The sequence below is a fragment of the Lonchura striata genome, chromosome 15, assembly GCF_046129695.1.
Source record: "Lonchura striata isolate bLonStr1 chromosome 15, bLonStr1.mat, whole genome shotgun sequence".
In the NCBI taxonomy this organism is placed as follows: domain Eukaryota; kingdom Metazoa; phylum Chordata; class Aves; order Passeriformes; family Estrildidae; genus Lonchura; species Lonchura striata.
In genome coordinates, this window is record NC_134617.1 from 7,759,848 (window position 1) to 7,779,991 (window position 20,144).

General features: G+C 46.4%; 1 protein-coding gene across 4 annotated transcripts; it reads right to left on the bottom strand.

Moving 5' to 3' along the window:
* Positions 1-1,461: 1,461 nt before the first annotated feature.
* On the bottom strand, positions 1,462-13,891 carry MYOT (myotilin). Of its 4 annotated transcripts, none has more exons than XM_021552204.2 (10): positions 13,739-13,891; positions 11,464-12,066; positions 9,601-9,751; positions 7,637-7,738; positions 5,613-5,662; positions 4,898-5,030; positions 3,630-3,837; positions 3,027-3,192; positions 2,435-2,568; positions 1,462-2,063 (listed from the first exon to the last, which is right to left on the bottom strand). In XM_021552204.2, exons 2-10 carry the CDS (start codon positions 11,898-11,900, stop codon positions 1,891-1,893), a joined length of 1,554 nt encoding a protein of 517 aa, XP_021407879.2. In that variant the 5' UTR covers positions 11,901-12,066; positions 13,739-13,891; the 3' UTR covers positions 1,462-1,890. The 4 variants fall into 4 exon arrangements, with proteins under 4 accessions (XP_021407879.2, XP_021407878.2, XP_021407881.1 ...); XM_021552203.2 differs by having other exon boundaries at positions 9,601-9,754; XM_021552206.3 differs by lacking the exons at positions 11,464-12,066; positions 13,739-13,891 and adding an exon at positions 10,637-10,868 and having other exon boundaries at positions 9,601-9,754.
* Between the last annotated feature and the right edge of the window lie 6,253 nt (positions 13,892-20,144).

Below are 20,144 nucleotides of genomic sequence, written 5' to 3' on the forward strand. Positions count from 1 at the left end.
AGGGATCCCTTTGAAAACTATGAAAATATTTTTTATTGAAGATTTTTCATGCAGCAACCAGCTGGCCTATTGGTTTCCTAGGTTGGTTATTCAGAAGTATCAGTGTTGTTTGTACCCAGAATTTCTCCAAACACATTTGAAGGAGCTGGTTGCCTTTCTTGAGCTGAAAGCACAACATTTAGCACATGGTTTTCAGGGGAACCACGAGGTGGGGTTGCTCTGAACTAACGCTGGGACCTTCTTCACTTGTTTCTCTAGATGAAAACAAATTTACAAGGGAAGCCTTGCCCTCCAGAAATCAGCTCCCAGAACTGCTCCTGCCATCCTCAGAAGAGGAGGGCCCCAGGCAGAGGTGGGACATGGCTTTGCTCAGCACCCTGAACGTCACCAGGGAGAAGGAGCACGGAAGGGATGCTCACAGGTTGAATTTAGAGGGTGACAGCAGCTTCTAACCTTGCTCTGCCATTTCCACTTGTCACCAAGTCATGCTGCTGGGAATTGAAAGCCATTTCCACTGCAGGGACATTTTTGGGTGGATGATGTGTGGAGTAAGGAGTGAGTACTGAATGAGGTACAGCTGACACCATGATTGCTGCTAAGGAGTGTGAGTCACCTCAGTTATCCCACACTTGTGTGTAGAGACACCTGCCAGAGAAATGGTGCAGACTTTCCAACCTTCCAGTGGAGCCTCTGGGCAGACTGGTGCTGGTTTGCATGTGATCAGCTCCATCTCCAAATGTGCAACAGGGGACTTATCTCAGTGTATTTCATCACTTGGGCAGCCCAGAGACCTGTGGTGGTAGAGCTGCAGGATTTTTGGGGGAGTTGAAGAGTCAATGTTATGCAGTTCAGATTTGGGGGGTTATTTAATGGTACAGCAGTGCAGGGTGAAATGGAGGCCTCATTTTTTCTGTTCTGGAAGATGCTTGAGAGGTCTGTTGACTGTGCACCTTGATGAGGAGGCCAGGCTAGATCAAGCCCTGCAAATTTATTTGTAGTAAGTACAGTTTAAAGGTCTCCACTTTTGGTTTTATTTCATGGTATTTAATACAGTTTTCGAATAAACTGTCTGTGAACAGCAGCACACAAACCACTTGGGTGACTCAAATCAACAGCTTGTTGAGAGACAACAGCAGGATAAGTTGCAACCACTCCTTGATTAAAGGAGGGAAAACATGATAGCCCTAATGATTCATATTCTAGAGGGCAGCTTTTGGGTCAAGTGTGCAAGGAGAAGAAATATCGATGTTGCCTCACTGGCATGGGGTAGTGTTAATAGGGTGTCGGCATTTAGTTTATTCTAAATATTTGATATATGCCACATGACAAATGACAGTGGGAACAGACAGGGGAGGGGACAGTAGAAAGCTTGGAGGGTAAGAATCCATCTTTCTCAGGCTACAGCTGATGCCAGACATTCAAAAGATGCTTTTAACAGATCAAGCAAGGAAGAGTCACAGCTTATGTCAGTTATTTAAAATTTTATTTGCCTCTAATTTATTCTCATAAAAACACTCTAATCTATTTGGTTTTAGTATTTCAGACAGTACAGACTTCTGATATTATCACGAGTGATATTAGAGAAGCAGTACAAATCAAGCTACCTTAGCATGTAACCAAGCACAGGTGGAACTAAGCCCACCCGCACTTGTTAAAACTAATTAACCTGCTTTCTTAGGCTTTCTAATTAAAATGCAATACTCAGTAATGGTTATAGTCACCAAACCATATAAATAAAATCTAACATGATAAAATGGGAACAGCTGAATGTGCAAGAGTCAACGTAAAAATATGTAAGTAGGTATTTTGCTAATTAGAGCAATCACCAGTTAACTGCATTTATGTTGTAACTGTCTCTTAGAAGTGTGAGGTTTTCCTTGTCATTTCCAGTTAAAGTTCATCACTTTCATAGAGTCCAGACTGCTCAGCCAACCGCTGAAATTCCCCTTCTGGTGAGAAAGCTTGTTTCACATCCAGTCCTCTTCCATTAAGTGCCAAATACTTGCTAAAAGTTGGTCGAACCCGTAACTGCTTTGGGGCTGGAAGTGGCTTATTTGTATGTGCTGGAAGAGAGAGAAAAAGCCTTTCAGTGCCTTCCCAGAGTGTAGAAGGACCCATGGCAGAGCAACCCCATTGCTTTTTATCTGCAATATAATGCAGCAAGCCCTTGGGAAGAATTTAGCAGACAAACCCATATCTCAGACACCAGAGATTTGTATTCACCCTCTTGCTTGGTGTCAGGGAAATTGTAGTCTTTAAAAGTGCAAAAGGACACTCCACAGTGTCCTGTACTAAACAAAAGAGCTTTTCCCAGGATAGTAACTTTTTGTCTAGGAAATAAATCCTCCCAGCAGTATGAACTTCATGACATTATTCTTGAGGGCCAGTTCTGAATATAAATGCACTTTCTGTGACACTGGGACCTGGAACTTACTTGCAACCTCTAGTCTGGCGTGGCATGTGGCCACCCCTGCCCCGTTGACAGCAGACACGGTGTACCAGCCAGCATCCTTCTTGGTTGCATTGTGGATCAGGAGGCAAATCCTTCCAGTATTGTCATGGAGCAAGCTGAAAAATGAAGGTGTTAATGCCTAAATGCTTTGAGGGGGAAGGAGAGAAAGCAGAGTCAGTTTACGTGCTGAGGAACTCAGAAAGCCCCAGAATAATCCTTGCAGGGCACTGCAGACTGTTAAGACATGAAACCTGAATTTGTGTTAGAGCCACCAGTGATTCACATCTTGGCACCATGCAGGTGGCATCGATGTGTAGCCCCACACTGCACATTTCAGTCCTAAAGCTGAGCTTCCTTCCAAGGGCCCTCTACTGCTGCAGGCACTCAGAGCAGCATCTGGGCACAGCTTTCTCCCTCTGTGCCCTCAAAACAAGGCTCCCAGCACATGGGCTGTGCCCCCTGTGTCACACATGGGCACATCCAGCTTCCCTGCTTATAGAGACCAGCCCATTTACATTTGATTTAGCAAATACTGGTTGCTGTTTTCTAACACACCAACTGATCAGTAGGGTACCTTATTCGGTCTGTATTATATTGTACCATTTCGTTGTTTCTTTTCCAGTAAATCCGAGGTGTTGGGATGGCAGAGATCTGGCATTCAAGTCTGGCTGTGTCTCCTTCAAAAACCTTTTTGCTTTGTGGCTTGAAAATGAAAGTTGGAGGCATATGATGTTCTTTAGCTAAATTAAAGAGGAGAGATAAGGAGGAGTTAGTGGAAGTGTAGAATGCTCATGTCACGCTTGTTTTTTAAGATTTCAGGTTGCTAAATTCAGGAGGACACATGTTCCTCACTGCATCTCCTTAGCCTGCATAAGCTAAAGGGTGTGTAAACACAGTTCACTTTAGAAGGAGAGTCAATTAACATATGTTATTAATCCTGGAAAATTAATAACATCAATTAAATTCTGGACATCTCACTATATATTATAGAAGTGTCTTGAAGAAATATGGCATCCTAGATGTAGTTATTAAAAGAGACTTGGAACAGGTAAGTTGATTTTTGATATGTGGAGTGCTACTTCTTATTAATTTAATGTCCCAAACACAGGGAGAAAAGCAGTAGATTGCTGAGACTTTCCCAGTGTGACCAGGGAATTATCAGTGCTCTCAGTCTTACCAATTACTTCCACTTTTACTGTGAAAGATGCTTCTCCTGCACGGTTGACAGCCACACATTCGTATGTCCCTGCATCAGCTGATTTGACTGCTTCAAAAATGAACGAGTGGAACCCCTTTTCTGACACTATCATTTTATGGAACTGATCCTGATGAACCATCCTTCCATTCTGGTACCACATCACATCTGGAGTTGGGAGCCCACTGACCTGTGAGGGAGAGGAGAGCAGTGAAGAGTTAAACACCTCTAAGATAATAAAATCCCTCCAACACTACAGGGAGTTTGATGCTGATAGGTGATCAAACCATGTCTCTACTGCAAAATTGTACAGTGCTGCCTAGTTCTGAATATGAATGAGATGTTGCACAGAAAGGCTCATGGAGTGCTGTGGAAAGAGGAACTTTAGCTACAAGACAGGGGATGCTGTTCCTGCGACCCCCTGTTGTTCCCTTCTTATAGGTGGCTTTGATCAGGCCCAAGATGCTGATTTTGGGTTCAGCCTTTTGTTCCCACAGCTACCACTGCAGCAGTGCTGACACGCCTAACTGATAATGGCTGAAAATGAGCTGTCCTGCAGGCAGGCTCCAGCTTCTCCATGGCATGCAGAAGCTTGGGAGACTTGGAGGAAGATGGCTAAAGGCCATGTGTAAGTCTGGCCAGAGATTACTGAAACAAAGAGGTTGGCAGTCATTAGGAAAACCCAAGCCTGTGAGGGGGAGCAGAGTCCTTTCTCACACCAGGGCTGATACAGCTGCCATGAAGTTCTAGGCCATTCTTGAGTTTTGTTTCTATTTAGAGCATTTCCTTGCTTGTCTGCTCCAGCAAGGGTACAGTTACCTCAGGGAAGCCTCACTACAGGGAGGTGAGTCTTACACAGACCTCGCTGGACATGTGTCCACTGAAGTAGTGGAGTCCTTGTGTTTCCCCTGCCAAAAAGCCTTTTTCCAGCAGGGTATTAATATTCATTCTTCCCAAAGAGGCCTAGACACATTCTGTAGTGGTCTATATTTACCAGTAGTTAGCTTTAATCATAATCTTATGCAGCTAATTCCACTTACACTTTCCAAGGGAAAATGCTGACATATTTAGCCATCTCCTGTTTCTTGGTTTCCATAGCCTGGGGAGACCCTGAAACATCTGCCTTTAGTGCTCTGGCTTAGTAAAATGCAAAGGCACTGCAGAGACCTCTCCACGCCCCACACCCCAAGAGGGAATGGAATGGGAGGGAGAGGTTGGCAATGGAATTGGGAGGGAGAGATTGGCATTACTTTGAAGTCGAGCCTGCAGAACCGCCCCTCCTCAATCACTACATCTTCAGGCACTTGTGTAAAACGTGGCTGAAAGAACTTCTCCTGGATTGAGTCATGTCCACGATCGTCACCTCTTGAGGATGGTCTGCTCCTAAAAATGGGACACAGAACAGTTAATTGTGTAAAAGCTACTGTAGCACAAGTGGTATCAAAGCTCTGATTGCAGCTGGAGTCCCTCAACACCTTTAGGAGTCTAACAATTCTGGTTGGTTTTTCAGCTGTGAGTAATAAATTTTGATCAGCCACTTCTCTTGCTCAAGTTGTTCAACTCAGCACAGAAGAATAACCTTCATTATGGCCTTATATCCAAAAGACATGACAAGAGAAACTTGGCTGTTTAATTTTAATAATTTATATTGATTTAAATATTTATATTTCTTTGACTAGAAATTAACCTTCTAGAATACAAAGAACATTTTTCCAAGGTGCATAGGAGTTGCATTTCCCAACTCCCAAGGAATTTTTAAGCCTCTGATGTTATGCTTAGAATTCACTGGATTAAGATCGTAGACATCATCACCCATCCACAAGGGTAGCATTTTTAGTCAAAAGGGAATGACTTTAGTCATTACTACTTCAGCAAAAGTGCTAAGTAGTGACATTAAACCAACATTGCCTAGAAATGTTTGAAATAAGATCTTGAAGAATAGCACAGCACAAATTTTTGCTTTACCTTACATGTGTTGTAGGAACCTGCAGCCTGATGTTTTCTGCATTCTGGTGCTTGGGAAGAGAAAGAGGACAGGTGAGTTCACTTTGAAAGATTTATCTTAGATTGAATGAAAAGCCATTTTAAGTTCCTATCCTGACTGCTGCTTAAAACCAGAATGAATGTACTTCAGAAGTCCTTGGGACAGGAGGTAGAGGAACTTGCATGAGGACCTGACACACACCATAGGCTTTGCCATGGAAGAACTTCTCCTTGCTGCCCAGGTGATGGGTGCAGCAGCTTTGTCTGGCACACAGAGTTTTCTGCCAGCCCATAACCTCTGTTGGAGAGGAGTAGAACTCCTGGCAATATCTAAACTGAGCTGAGTACAGAGTGTCCTTCCCCACAGCAGGAATAGAAGTGGAATTGCTGGCAGGAGCCTTGTATTGTGCCCACTTAAATATGGTACCAACAGCCATGGACACATGCTGAGCTGGAAAATACTTTTCTTTCTAGATCACAGCACCAGCTAAGCTCGCTGACAACTCTGCAATCACATGGCTAAATCTGCTAAAGTACCTAGGATTGATTCCTGTTAGGAGCTTGGATGTTTGGAAAACGCGACAGAGTTTGGTGCCAGCGACTCGTTTTAGCAAAGGAGTCAGAGAGAGCAAACGCTGCATGGAAATTTCTGGAGTGTTTGCCTTGAGCCATCCCAGTGCCTGGTTCTGTGCTTTGCAGCCCAGTCCTGTGGAACATTTAAGCCGAGGTTTAAACTCCAAGCAAGGAGGCATTTTTAAGTTCAGGGGAAATATTACATGAATGAGGGTTTTGCTAGGCTGAGTTCCATCTGGAGTCCAAAGGCAATTGCCTGTTTCTGCTAATTTACAGTTCTGTACAGTTATTGCTTGTCCTGTGAAATTATGCTGTAGTGGTGAGGTTGCTGATGATTCTAATGACCTGTTACATGGACTGAGTTAAGTTACTGGGGAATCAGGAAGCTGAATGCATCAGTGGCAGCAATATTAAGAAATAAGACTGAACAATGGAAGTAAGATGTCCCAAACATAAGCCAATTTCTACTTCCAATATTCTTTTTTTTTTAAGCAGCATTTCACACATCCTGAAAAGTTGTCAGTCATCCTGTTTAGACTGAATATTTCCTTGTTCTTTGCAAATGATGGGGCTCCCCTTGCTCTCTGACATTCATGATTTTTCCTTCTTTCCTGCTCTTCCCATGTGATTGTTGGAGAAAAATAGCTCAAACTGTGTATTCCTCCTTTGCTGGGATCTGAAGTGTCTGTTCCATGCAGGAGTTTTGCTGAGGGCTCTTTGGCAGGTGTGTGCCTGCTCCTGGCTCTCTGCTGCTTGCAGCAAGAGGTGTTTTCTTTCCTGTACATGTACCCAGTGCCATACCATGGACATTTCCACTAACTTGGAGCACAGAAGTGTCAAAGAGAGCTTCCAACTGGCCTGAATAACCAACAAATGATGCAAGTCTCCAACCAAAGCACTTTGGAAAATGCCAGTAGTGATAGATTCTTGTCTATCAGCATGTGGGCTGCTGAAATAACTGCTTTGTGTTCTCTAAATGGCTGCAGCCCCCTGCAAGGGCTAAAACCCAACTAATCCCAGCCCAAGGCCATGACCTCTTGAAGTCAATGTCACTTATTCTGAACAGTGACAGGTGTAAATCTTGTTGTCCTGGCCAAGCCTTCGCTCAGGCTGTTGGGAGTGGGTACCTGGCTCCCTCATGGAGCTGCTCCCTGCCTGTCACAGGCACTATGCGCTGTGCTGTGCAGCAGCTGTTGGAATTCCTCCCTGGAGAGGTCATTCCTACAGATCAGGCACAGCAAGGGAATGGTGCTTGAATTTTCCCCCTCTGCCATCACCCTGTGAAAACACCAAACCCCTGCCATGGAGAGCTCTGCCTTTGAGAGCCACCCCTGCACTGTCACCAAATGAACCCCATCTCTGCCCTGCCCAGGTACAAGCAGGTCACAGCACGATCACAGGAATCCTTGCTCCAGAGCCAGGCCCCCAGTTACCTGTGCATTCTGCATGCTGTCTTCACCCTGTGTGTCCAGCACAGAGGCAGCATTTGCTGGTCCCAGCAGCCTGCGAGCCATTCTCTCTTCATAGGTCAGTCGCTGATGGCAGAGTGGAGAGGAATTCTAGTCAGAAGTCCATTTACTATTTCAGCCCAGCTTGTTAAGAGCACATTAATATGCCACAAATTCAGGACGTTGTCAACAGAAGCAGGAGCTGACCAGAAGCCCTACGTCTGGCCCAGAGGGTTTGCAGTCTGTGATGCCAACTGAAGTCAGCCCAATATATACAGAACAGAAATGCATAAGATTAAACAGCCTGTTCATCAAAGCCTCCCTAATGCCATCTGTGGCCTTCCACTCCTCCTCTTTCTCTACTGGGATTATTTATGGGTAGCTGATGGCATCATCCACAGAAGCCAGAGTAAGTCCCAGGGTACCCTTCCTTTAGGGCTGGGAAAACTTCCCAAGCCATTCAGCTGTGGAGCTGGAGGCATGATGGATGCTCCCAAAAAAGCAAGAGCCACACCAGAAGCAGGCACAGCCAGAGGGGAGCACCACTGCCCCTGAAAGCACTGGGGAGGTTTATGCCAGCATATCTGCAGAGTGGAATGCTGGGGAGGAGGCAAGGACACGTTTCAGCCGTGACACAGCCAGTTCCTACAATCTGGATGTGGCACACAGGGATAAAAAGGAGCAGAGTTAAATTCAAGCTCTGTCAGGTGGGTTACTTTAGAAAAGTATGTTAGCACCAGAACACCAGACACTTTGCTGCCCACAAAGTTTCACTCAGGTTTGGATTTTGTGACACGAGCTCTGACTGAATTTCTGCTCTGTAGAGATATACATGTGTCTGCTGCTGGGTGGGGAAAGGCTTGGGAGCCTTGTGGGACTTTTCTTTAGAAGAGAGCACAAGACCTTTAGCAAAACCTGTGAGAGCTGAATATCCCTGAGGTCCTTACGTGTGTATCAAGTGTGGCTGAGATTGGCCACTTGGCTCAGGCGCTGTTGGAGGACAAGGGGAGGAGGACACAGTGCTGATTGCATAAGATTTATTTTTAGCCTGGCTTCCTATGGGAAGAAAAGCTGACTTGCTATGACAAGCTTTCTTATAGCACATAGGACACTTCTGTTTAGGAGTATATCAGCCAGATTTGATCTATGTTCAATATTTAAAATTACATATATGACACAAACCCATTCTCACTGATGATCATGAAAATGCTCCTTTCTACTTCAGGGGAAAGAAGATGGAAACTTTAAACACTGGGCTTTTAATAGTCTGCCTCCAGCCAGCAGAAAGGTTCCCACATTAGAAACCTGCCTGCTCTAGCTTGCTGCAGTGGGCTTCCCTACTGGTAGCAAAATTTTCCCCCAGATTTTTATTTCTTGGAAAGGGGAATTCTATTGTGACCCTCTGCAGAATAAATAAATAAGAACTGAGACTAAAAGGCCTTCTTATAGGAGACAGGTTTCATGATAAATGCTCATATAATTTCTTTCAATTGTCATTGTTCATATAAAAGAAAAAAATTACCCCATTTGTTGGTGGTCCCTAGAATGAACTTTCAAATATTCCATTTTTTCCTCAGGTTCTAATGGTTTTGAGATGTTTATTAACCCCAGTGTTGAATACCAGGTTGTAGCCATGTCTAGACAACTGTGGCAGTCTCCATGGATTTTTAATTTTCTGTGGTTGTGATGTTCAACAGGATCCCCAGAAGAGAGTTCAAATTTGTGCCACAGCTCTCAACATGTTCCTTTTTCTTTCAAGTTGAAAGAATATTTTGGTCATAATGGTTTTTGCACTCGTGGGATCTGTTGAGGTTCTGAGTAAAGGTCTTTGGGCAGTGCTGCTCCTGCATTTCCTCCTGTTCTAGCTCAGTTTGGAGGCTGGAGCCCCTGGGTAGCAGCAGCAGTCTCTGCAGGCTGCTTGCACTCCTGAGAGCCCTTTAGTCCCTTACCTGGTTGCCGTTCTGGAGGAGGCTGTCTTTGCATCGCAGTTTCTTTTCCAAGTCCTGAATGAGCGCCTCCTTTGTTCCTCGAATTTCTTGGTCTGATGTCTTCTGCATAGAGTTGATGCTGGCTTGTTTGTTATACATGGGCTGTGAGTAACTACTTGTACAGGGAGAGAAAACAAAGTTATTCCTGTAGGCCTGCTGGATTATTTGCTACAGCTTCACAGAATGCACAGGAAAATGTGAGCCTGCCTCCTAAGAGCTGTGGTTCAAATGAACCCACAAAGCATCTGGGAGGAGAACAGGCCAAGTTGGGCAATGCAGTATCAAAACCTTCAGGGGAAGGAGCATCATGGTGCAGCCAAGTCCCTGAGAGTCCTCCCACAGCACTCGTTCAGCATGCCTACATCCTGCAGTGGCCCCTCACAGCCTGACCCTGCCATCCATGGGATGCAGTCAGCTCCTGGAGCTGGGTACTGCATTTGACTCTGAAGGGAGCCAGGAAAAGAGGAGCATCCATCAGAACGGGTTGCAAAGGTCTGCTGGAGGTCACAGCACTCTGGACTGACAGGCTCTAACCTGGTTTCTGACCTGAAGAGGGGCCTCCCATGCTGCACTTATGTTCACAAATTATTTCTATTCCAAATCCTCTTCCTCCTGTCGCTTGGGAATTTGTTCTGCTGACTAGACTAGAGTAGAAGGGTTATAATTCCAGAATACTCCCAGCACAGCTTGGACTGAATAACTTCATGTGAGTTATAACTTTAAAACTTGAGTGATTTGCCCCACAGATGAATACACCTCATGTCCCTGTTTGCTCATTTGTAGCGTGATCAGGAAAATAATTCCTCAACTCACTGCGTGCTGCATTTAAGAGCAGCTTATATGGAAAGCATAGTGAGGCATCCAAGCCCTTTGCTATGGAAACAAACAACCCCACACTACAAACACAGACCCCAGCAGTCTCTCCAGCAGTGTCCCAAACCCCCAGACTCCTGCAGGACCTCAGGAAATGCTCCCCAAATAACCCACCCCATCTTACCTTTCCCCTTCTTTCAGTGCTGTGATTCAGAAAACAGACAGAAATATTCTGATTTCCTGAATGCAAACTGACACTTAAACCTGAATTTATATCCAAGTCAGCAGGACCCCTTCCCCTATCAACTTTCCAATATCTCACTTTGTGCGTATTCTACCCTGACTTTCCCCAGGACCTCCAGCTGATATTGGCAGGAATACAAGTTGGTGAGAAGGCAAGGCCCAGCTCCCTTTGAGATCTCATTGACCTTGGAAGATATTTGGATTGCAGCCCAAAGGCAAAATGATATAATACATATTTAGGAAAGAATTTATTCTTTGGTCTAAAGGGGTAAAATTTTCAAGGGGCTGCCTTTCTTTTGCATGTATGATTAATAAAGGGGTATTGTAGGTGAGTTTAGATTTACATCATGATGTGGAACCTGAAAATATTGCTGAGACTTCCTAGGACTCTCTAAGTTATGTTGGGAATACTACTGCCTTCCCCCCATCTCCCTGTTCATAAGACATGTTTTAGAAAGAAATTAATTTGAGATGGGTGCCTGTCTTCTGTTCTAAATAACCTTAAGAGTTTTCTGTCAAATCAAACTAAACAATTCAAACCAGCTCCAGAAAGCTCACCCAGCAGCCTGTGACATGCCCGCTGTGCAGTTTAATCCCCACACAGGGGCAAGCACTCAGCCTTCTAATGCAACTCGTGCAGGGTCTGCACACCAGCAGTCAGTAGGATCTGTGCATGGGCACAGCTTTACCAGGGCATTGGTTTGGGGTGGTCAGTGCTGGGACAGGCCAGGGGGAAGCAGGGCAGGTTAGAAGGCTGTGTGTACTTACTGAGCTTCCACGGGAGAAGGAGCTGGGCTGTTATAGTCGGGCTGCGAGGGGAGCACGGAGCACAGGAAGGCTGCGGGGGATTGGTTAGGCATGGGTAGAAGCCTCTGCCCAGATGATGAGCTAGCAGGAGACTGTGCAGATGCAGGTGTGATGGGATATGTGGATTCCTTAGGGGCACTACAGGAAGGCGAGGAGAGCGTGATTGAAGAGCTCAGCGATGACGAGGAGGAGAATTTCTGCCCGCTGGGGTTACGAGGCTGGATGAGGATGGAGGACTGTTTGATTTCTCTGGTTGGCTCTGTAGAGGCTGCAGGTCCTGGAGGCTGCTGTTGCCCTTGACACACGTTCTTAGACTGGATAAAGTGTTTTGGACGTTCGTAGTTAAACATGGTTGGTTGGCACATAGAGGAAACGGATGGGAGATTAGGGACACTCATAGGAGAGGTTTCACGGCTGTCCTGGGTTTTTGTTGGTGATAATTGGCTTTGGGTAGGTGGCTGGTAAAAGCTAGGTGATAGGCCACAAAAGTTTTCTTGGCCGGGCTCCTGGATAGAATGGAACCCTTGCCTTGCAGAATAGAGGCTTTCTTGGAGTGGATTTTCCCTTAAGGAAGACAATACAGACAAAATAAATTGTACGTCACAAGCTGAATCACCAAAATAGTGTGTTCTGAGCACTCATTAGCAATCCAAACACTATAAAGTTCAACTCAATTAAAGCTTGAACTTAAAGTTATTTAGGATTTGTTAGCACTGTCCTACAGCTGTATGAGCATTTTGGATTACAGTAACAAGCCACACAGTCTGTCCAGCTCAGGTGCAATGATCACCTGGCTTGTCCTATATGCCAGAGCCCAGTAAATTCTAAAGGAAATAGCAACTGGTTAACCACCTGCCTAAATCTACAGATAAACACAGATACTACTGCTAAGCCAGGTAATTTCCCATGTATCATCTTAACTAAAGATCCCTGGATCCTGCTGGTTTGTGCCCTGTCAAAATGCTAAATGTACTACTCCCCAGAACAAGCTATCTGTGCCAAGAAATTCCTTGTACCATAGGGAAGCACGAAAGTTTCACTTTCAAGTCTAAAACTAAACTTTTGAAACCAAATCTCTTGATTTCTTCTTTAATGGGTTTTGAATTCAGAGCTTCTAATATCCAACTGAGATTTGGGATTAGAATGCCAAGGATTGCATGTCTCTGTTTGAGGTGATTTCCCGAGATTTGCTATTAAGGCTGCTAATTGTCAGAATGACATGAGCTGCAAGACAAGGTAGGGCAAGCTGAGCTGTTCAGAGTGCTTGCAGGTGTTTGATATGTAAAAACCTGAGCTTTCCATCAATTCAAAACCCGTGAGAGTTTCATTTAGCAAGCTGTTTAAAATGGACAAATTACTTCAGCTACAAGATAAATAAATAATCCCACAAAATAATCATAAAGCCACTAATAAAAAGAAGAAGAAAAAAAATAATATAAATCCCCACAGTTACATGTGCTGGAAAATATTGTAATCTTGCCGCACTGAGATCAGCTGTTTCACTGCTATATATACACCCAGTATATTGTATTCCTCTCGTTGGAGAGCCCAGAGAAGGGCTCCACGAGGTCATAAATTCCAATGAGGGGAGATAAGTGGAGACATTGCTCTGATATTAAGGACTCAAAGCTTTAATTTCCTACAGTAATCATCAATATCAGTTGTGAGTTAGTTGTAAATAAACACAGACCCTATAGTAAAAGTTCCCTAACTTTTCCCTTGTCATACTCCTGGAATTTTAAGCTGGCTCAAATTTTCGGAGCATGTCCACACTACGTCCTCATTCACTAGTGCAGAAAACTCGTTCAGTCTTGTCTTTATCCCGCTTTTATATCACTACCTGTGCACGGGTTTGTACATTCACTGTACCACAGGCTGTGGACAGCAACCAGCATTTATTTTCTAGAGCGCTGCCCTTAACCAAGCTCTGGTGCACAGCGTCACTTCTCACAGCAAGAGATAAGCCATGTTTCCCTCAAATCCTTCCACCTCGATTTGGGACGGGAAAAAAAAAAAATCCGAAGAGACGTTTGACCTTACAAGATGAAAACAGTAAGTAACGAGAGGGGCAGTTTGCCTGTTGAAAACAAACCCGTGTTTTTGGCTCGGTTGCCGCCCACGTTCCCTTCGGCAGCGCCGCGCCCTCAGGTGCGGCTCCAGCTCAGCCCCTGACGCCGCCGCCCCGGCCGGCTCCCAGCTGCACAGTGACGTAGAGAAAACCCCGACAACACCTTACCTACAGCCTAGGAGCTGTCACCTGGCCGCGGCGGTATTCTGGGAGGACGGTCATTCGCTGTCATAGCCGCCCTCTGCGCGGCGGTGCGAGCCCGGCGCCTTTAACGCGCTGCCGCGGTGACCCGGCGGGCCGGCTGTCCCCCCGGGCTGTCCCCCCGGGCTGTCCCCGCTGTCACAATAAGAGTCTCGGCGCTTGGGCAGCTGCCCGCGGCCAGCGCATCCCCCGCGGCAGCGCCGGGGCCGCCCGGCGCCGCGGCTCCGGAGCGCCCGGCTCTGGCCCGGCTTAACCCGGCTCTGGCCCGGCCCCGGCCCGGCTTAACCCGGCCCCGGCCCGGCTTAACCCGGCTCTGGCCCGGCCCTGGCCCGGCTTAACCCGGCTCTGGCCCGGCTCTGGCCCTGCTTAACCCGGCTCTGGCCCTGCTTAACCCGGCTCTGGCCCGGCTCTGACCTGGCTTAACCCGGCTCTGGCCCGGTTTAACCCGGCTCTGGCCCGGCCCTGGCCCGGCTTAACCCGGCTCTGGCCCTGCTTAACCCGGCTCTGGCCCGGCTCTGACCTGGCTTAACCCGGCTCTGGCCCGGTTTAACCCGGCTCTGGCCCGGCTCTGGCCCTGCTTAACCCGGCCCTGGCCCAGCTCTGGCCCGTCTTAACCCAGCTCTGGCCCGGCTTAACCCGGCTCTGGCCCTGCTTAAACCAGCTCTGGCCCGGCTCTGGCCTGGCTTAACCCGGCTCTGGCCCAGTTTATCCCGGCCCTGGCTCGGCTCTGGCCCGTCTTAACCCAGCTCTGGCCCGGCTTAACCCGGCTCTGACCCGGCTCTGACCCTGCTTAACCCGGCTCTGGCCCTGCTTAACCTGGCTCTGGCCTGCCTCTGACCCTGCTTAACCCGGGTCTGGCCCGGCTCTGTCCCGACTTTGTCTGTGCTCTGTCCCGGCTCTGTCCCAGCTCTGTCCTGGCTAACCTGTCATTGTCTCTGCTCTGTCCCGGCTAACCCGGCTCTGTCCCAGCTCTGTCCCGGCTAACCTGTCATTGTCTCTGCTCTGTCCCGGCTCTGTCCCGGCTCTGTCCCGGCTAACCTGTCATTGTCCCGGCTCTGTCCTGGCTCTGTCCCGGCCCCAGGGGCACTGCCGGGAGCATCCCTGCCTTAAGCAGAAGGGGCAGAACTGCAGAATCGCCAGCTTTTGGGCAGAAAAGCAGATGTTCTGCCCATAGCACCGCCAGCGAGCAAGGATCGCTGCAATATGCCTGAACGTCCCGAAATCCCGCTTTGTTATCCCAAGGAAATTCCTGCCCAGAGAAACTGTGACTGACCCATCCCTGGTGTTCAAGGCCAGGCTGGATGGGGCCCTGGAGAACCTGGTCTAGTGAAAGGTGTTCCTGCCTATGGCAGAAAAAAGGTCATCTCTAAGGTCCTTTCCAGCCCAAACCATTCTGCGGTTCTAAATTCCGTGCTTAATTCATTCGCTAGTTGTTTGTAGCTAATTGCCTCTGTAGTGATAAAACTCTGGTACTGATTTTAAAGCTGTGCACTTAACCAACATACACTCGAGAGCCAGGTTTAAACGTGATTTAAATGTCCCCAGCCGCGGACCCGAGCGAGCCCTCCCTCCGTGCCCAGGGTCACCTCCCCCAGACCCCGCTCCGGTACAGAGCTCGGTCAGGAGCGGTGGCACTGCTCATGGATGTGTCTGAACAGCCATAAACTGAGTGACAAAACTAGCCTTGTGGAAAGAATATGACAAAAATACGGAAAATATTAATATTTTGCTGTTTGTGTTTGTTATCACAGCTATTTACACGGATGAAACAATGCAGCTGTGGTGTTTTCACCGGAACAGCAGCAGATCCTGCTGGTAGGTTAGGTGATTCGTATCCCTTTCATCACCAGCTTCAATGCCTAATTACATCTTAAGTTAACATTATAGTGTTTTAAAAATCTTAATTATACTTTGGCAACCATCGCCTATTTAACAACACCCCAAGCCCGAAGATCCCGCAGCTGGGCTTCGTGTGGGCTCTAATCTTCTTTATGTCCCTGAGTCTGTCAGCACAGCGATCTTCACGAGGTTATTCCACCTCTAGTGTTTGTGTTTAAACATCACCCCACCGTTTGTGAGCAAAAACTACAGAGCAGGTGTTAATTGAGTGCTAATTTATATAAATTCCTCGCATGAAAGTGATTAAGGGAGGGAATTCGTCCTTACTTGCCTGAGAGGTTATTTGCTTTTTACATAAAAAGAAAAAAAAAAAAGAAAAATAACTTAAAAGAAGTAGTTTGACTAGAGAGAGGCGACTACTTAAAAAAGGATAGCTGGATCATGATCACTGCCCTGCTTCAGCTGTGAGCACGGTGAAGGGCAGGCTCCGTGCTCAGGCAGGCTTCCTGGCTTCCCACCAACCTCAACTTAGCACTAAAGCTGGCTGCGAGGCATCAATTTAAGGAGAGTTTTACACACTTAAGAATGGACACGACCGGGACAGCTTGTGTGAAAGAGAAGGAACAGGAAAGCGTGACTTCCAGAAGGTAGGAAAAAAGGTGAAAGAACTGGAAGCTGAACTGGTGAAGGCAGAGGAATAAATCTCATCTCCTGCGCCAAGTAACTTAATAGTACTGTGACCAGCACTGCGAGGTGTCAGAAATCAGCTTTTCTGTCCTGCTTCAGTTTACTCTCTAAGAATGGTGCCCTGCTGCTTCTGATTGGGTTCTTTCTCCTCACTGCTTGAGTCATATAGCAAAAAGTGTCTAGAAGAAGAGTTAAGGATCTGTTGCTTATTAATTAAGACACTTAAAAGCTCCCTAAAATACCTGGCAGTATATCAGTGCTTGAAGCTTCTTCTTTTGCTTGGATTGAATTTCTTTAATGAAGTTAGTAATCAACAATGGTTTTATTCTGCTTCAAGGCTGTTGAGGACACTGTAAGCTGCAGGTGTAAAGGGCTCAGAAAGGAGTAGCTGGTAGTGACAGTCTTGTTGAATTGTATTTTCTGGCTTTTGTGGAGTGCCTGTTGCTAGGCAATAATTGGGAGAATACGGGCACAAGGATTTCATTCATTTTATAGTTATTCCTGGCTTTGTTCTGTCATCACTGCCTTTGTTGGTATTTGCCTTTGGTAATACAGTTGCAACCACATACACTACCTGAGGGAATTATACACTAAATCTGACTAACAAGGCAGTTATTTTACAGCCAGCCATTAGCCATCATTGCTGAGTTTGAGGTAACAGCAACATTTACAATGCTGAGTCACATTCATAATGATGTTTCAAAGGACCTGGCAGTCTGTCTGTGGGATTTAAAGGTATTTAAATTCTTATAGATGGGCAGATCAAGAAATTTTATAGTTTCTCTTTGTGTTTTGAGATGTGTCCATCCAAAGTCTGGACTAATTAATGTTTTTGTTTATATATATATATATATATGTATATATGTACACACACAGACATAACCTACATTTTAAAAAGCTATTATATAGCTGATTTTGGTGGCGTGGTAAATCCCTTTATGCATTAGGGTCTGCTTAGCGTCCCAGGTGGAGCAAGCCTGGATTTCATAGAAGGGCTTGAAGCCAAAGTGAGAACTTCCTCTTAATGATCTGCATGCTGGTTGTTGAAGCAAAACCATTTTTACTCAGTGATTTAGCAAAAATGTAACTCTCCTGCATGGAGACATCTATATGGAAATATGATCTCTCCTGTGGTAAAATTTGAAGGAGGCTGTTCAGAATTGTTAAAATGGCTGAGTACCTCCAAAAATAATCTCTAAGGCAGGGGATGGTTTCTGTCAGGGACAGCCGTTTGCAGAGTCTGTAACAGGAGCACTGCAGCTGCATGCTGGCACTCAGCTGGGAGGGCAGGCACACCTCTGCCCCCATGTAGCTCTGCCTGTCCTTAACAAGACTGAGGGAATCCTCTGCTGGGTTTGGATGGTTGTATTGTCATCATTATGTCTACAAACCCCTGAGAAACCCTCCAGGAATGGGGATGATGTCACCAATCTATGCATTCTAACCTGATTTGTTTCTCCGGAGCAATCAAACAGGATAACTGGTAATGCAACACGCATACAGTGACTTGAGAACTGCGTTTGGGATGGAAATTGGATCAAGTCTTGTTATAAAATGGAATACTTAATTACTGGGGGAAGATCTCCTTCTCCTGAGTGGAGAGCGTCCCTGCCATGGCATGGGACAGCTTTCCTTCTAACCAGTGAGTCACTAGTTCAGTGCTCTTCCTCCACAGAGGGCTTTGCAGCTCCTGTCTGCACCACACTTACAGGATCTCAAGTTATTGCTGTCTTTCAGAATAGGAAACAGAAACATGAGGTGATGCCACTTGGCCAAGGCCACCAAGGAAGGTGGTGGCAACAGAATTGTACCTGGAGATTTCCCAGGCACTGTGATCTTTGCCTCATGGTCTGCTGTGGAGCCAAAGGTCTCCTAGAGGACAATTATTTGGAGTGATGCTTTTGGGTTAGTCACAGACAGAGACTCCTGCAAATTACTTCAGGGCCTTCCCTGGTGCTTTAGTTGGTGACACACTTGGTCAAACGGAGCCTGCGCTGTGACCTGCCAGGCTGGTGCTGCACCTTGTCATTGTCACCCAGGCAAACAGCTCAGGCCACTGCCTGTGCCCGATCCCTGTCAGGGTGAGGCCACTGGAGTGTGCAGCTGGGGTCTCTGGACAGTTCATGCCTTAAGTGCTGTAAAAAGCTGGCCCAGGGATGTGATTTTCTCTCTGTCTTACCGCAGAGGAGAAGCCGGAGGTGAATTCTCATAAGCTCTGTGGAAATCTTCAGCTTGGCTCTTGGGGTTCTTCTGGCCAAAGCTGGAGGCTGCTGCTCGAGTGCCCAGCCCGGGGCTCTCTGGGCTGTAGGATGGCAGAGCAGCTGCTCCACGGTCCTTGGCTCCTGCTTGGCTGCTCCTGGGGAAGGTGGGTTTCTTCATGGTGACCTGCACGGCTGGCCTGGGGGCAGCCCCTCCGAAGCTGTCCAGCTCTTTAGCTCCTGGAAGTAGAATTGTCCCCATGTCAGGCAGGGAGCAGTGGTGGCTCAGCAGCACAGCACTGCAGTAACAGAGGATGGGAAACTACAATGTCTGAGCAGGAGGATGAGGCTCATTCTGCACTGCACAGACTGAAACCCGCACAGCTGCATGAGCCCAAACCTGACTTCTGGCAGGGCTGGTGAGCTCTGGGTACATGCCAGGCACTGTTCTGGTTGCAGGTGGCTTACAGCATGAGCCAAACAGGCCAGGTGCTACCATTAAAAAGCTATAGACACAGCCAATGTGTTGGGCCAAGCTGGAATCCCTGGAGGGATGAAGCTCAGGGGTGAGACTCCTCTGAGAGAGGGAAGAACATCCCCACCCTGTCATCCTTAACCCAGGAAGAAGAAGACCAAAAGCACAAACACAGAAAAACTTGCATCCAGCTTTGAGAGGTACCCAAGCAGACTGCATGTTTTGGGCATTTCTCTTCTCTTGAGCCTACAGAATTGTTTGGTTCTGGCTTCTGCTTGGGAAATATCTGTGATTCTGCCTGATGTTGAGCAGCAGCAAAATCTTTTGTGCTTACTTGCTCAACACACAAATCCATGTGCTTACCTGGGGAAACAGAGAGATGTGCACTGGACGCTGCAGACCCAAATTCATTTTCAGCAACACATTTAAATATTCCAGAGTCTTCTGGAAAAGCTTCTGTAATAACCAAGGTGCAGACCTCCTCTGAAATAAGAGATTTGGGCATGATGTTGTAGCACAAGAGGCAAATGTTAACCTGTAGCAACTGCTCTTTATAAGATTCTTTACTTAGTGATGGGGATTGGCACTAATAAAGTACAAAAAAGTGATGTAGAGGGCATTGGAAGTCATATTAAACAGCAAGATTAAGGAAGACTCTTCCTGTGACGTTAATGAAACAAAGCACATTTTTTGTGGTGGGTGTTTTGTTTAGTTGTTTTTGTTTGTTTCTTGGTGGTTTTGTTTTTTCTTTTTTTCTAAATTCTGTCTTATCTTGCACAAGTTTAAAATATTACATGGTAGATATGCTTTCTCTTAGCATAGGGTACTCTTCATTGGCTGAATGTGAAAGGATTTATACCTTTTTCCAAGTGTTGTGGAAAATATCAGGGCTTTTCGGGTGGTTGCAGCAAAATTAAGGACGTGAAAGCTCTTGGCCTGACTGACTGTTGTCTTTTGGCTACCTTTGGACATTGTTGTTTTATTTTGAATGAGGTAGAAAATACCAAGTGTGGTGAGGAGTCTAACACAAAATGCACAGTGTACTTACCAGGAACTGCTGATGAACAAGCCTCTGCCCAAGATAAGAGAGAAAGAATTTAAATTATTAAAATGTCAGAATGGAAAAAAACCCCAAACCCTTCAGCCTTCACTCTCTTTCCCACATCAGCTGTCA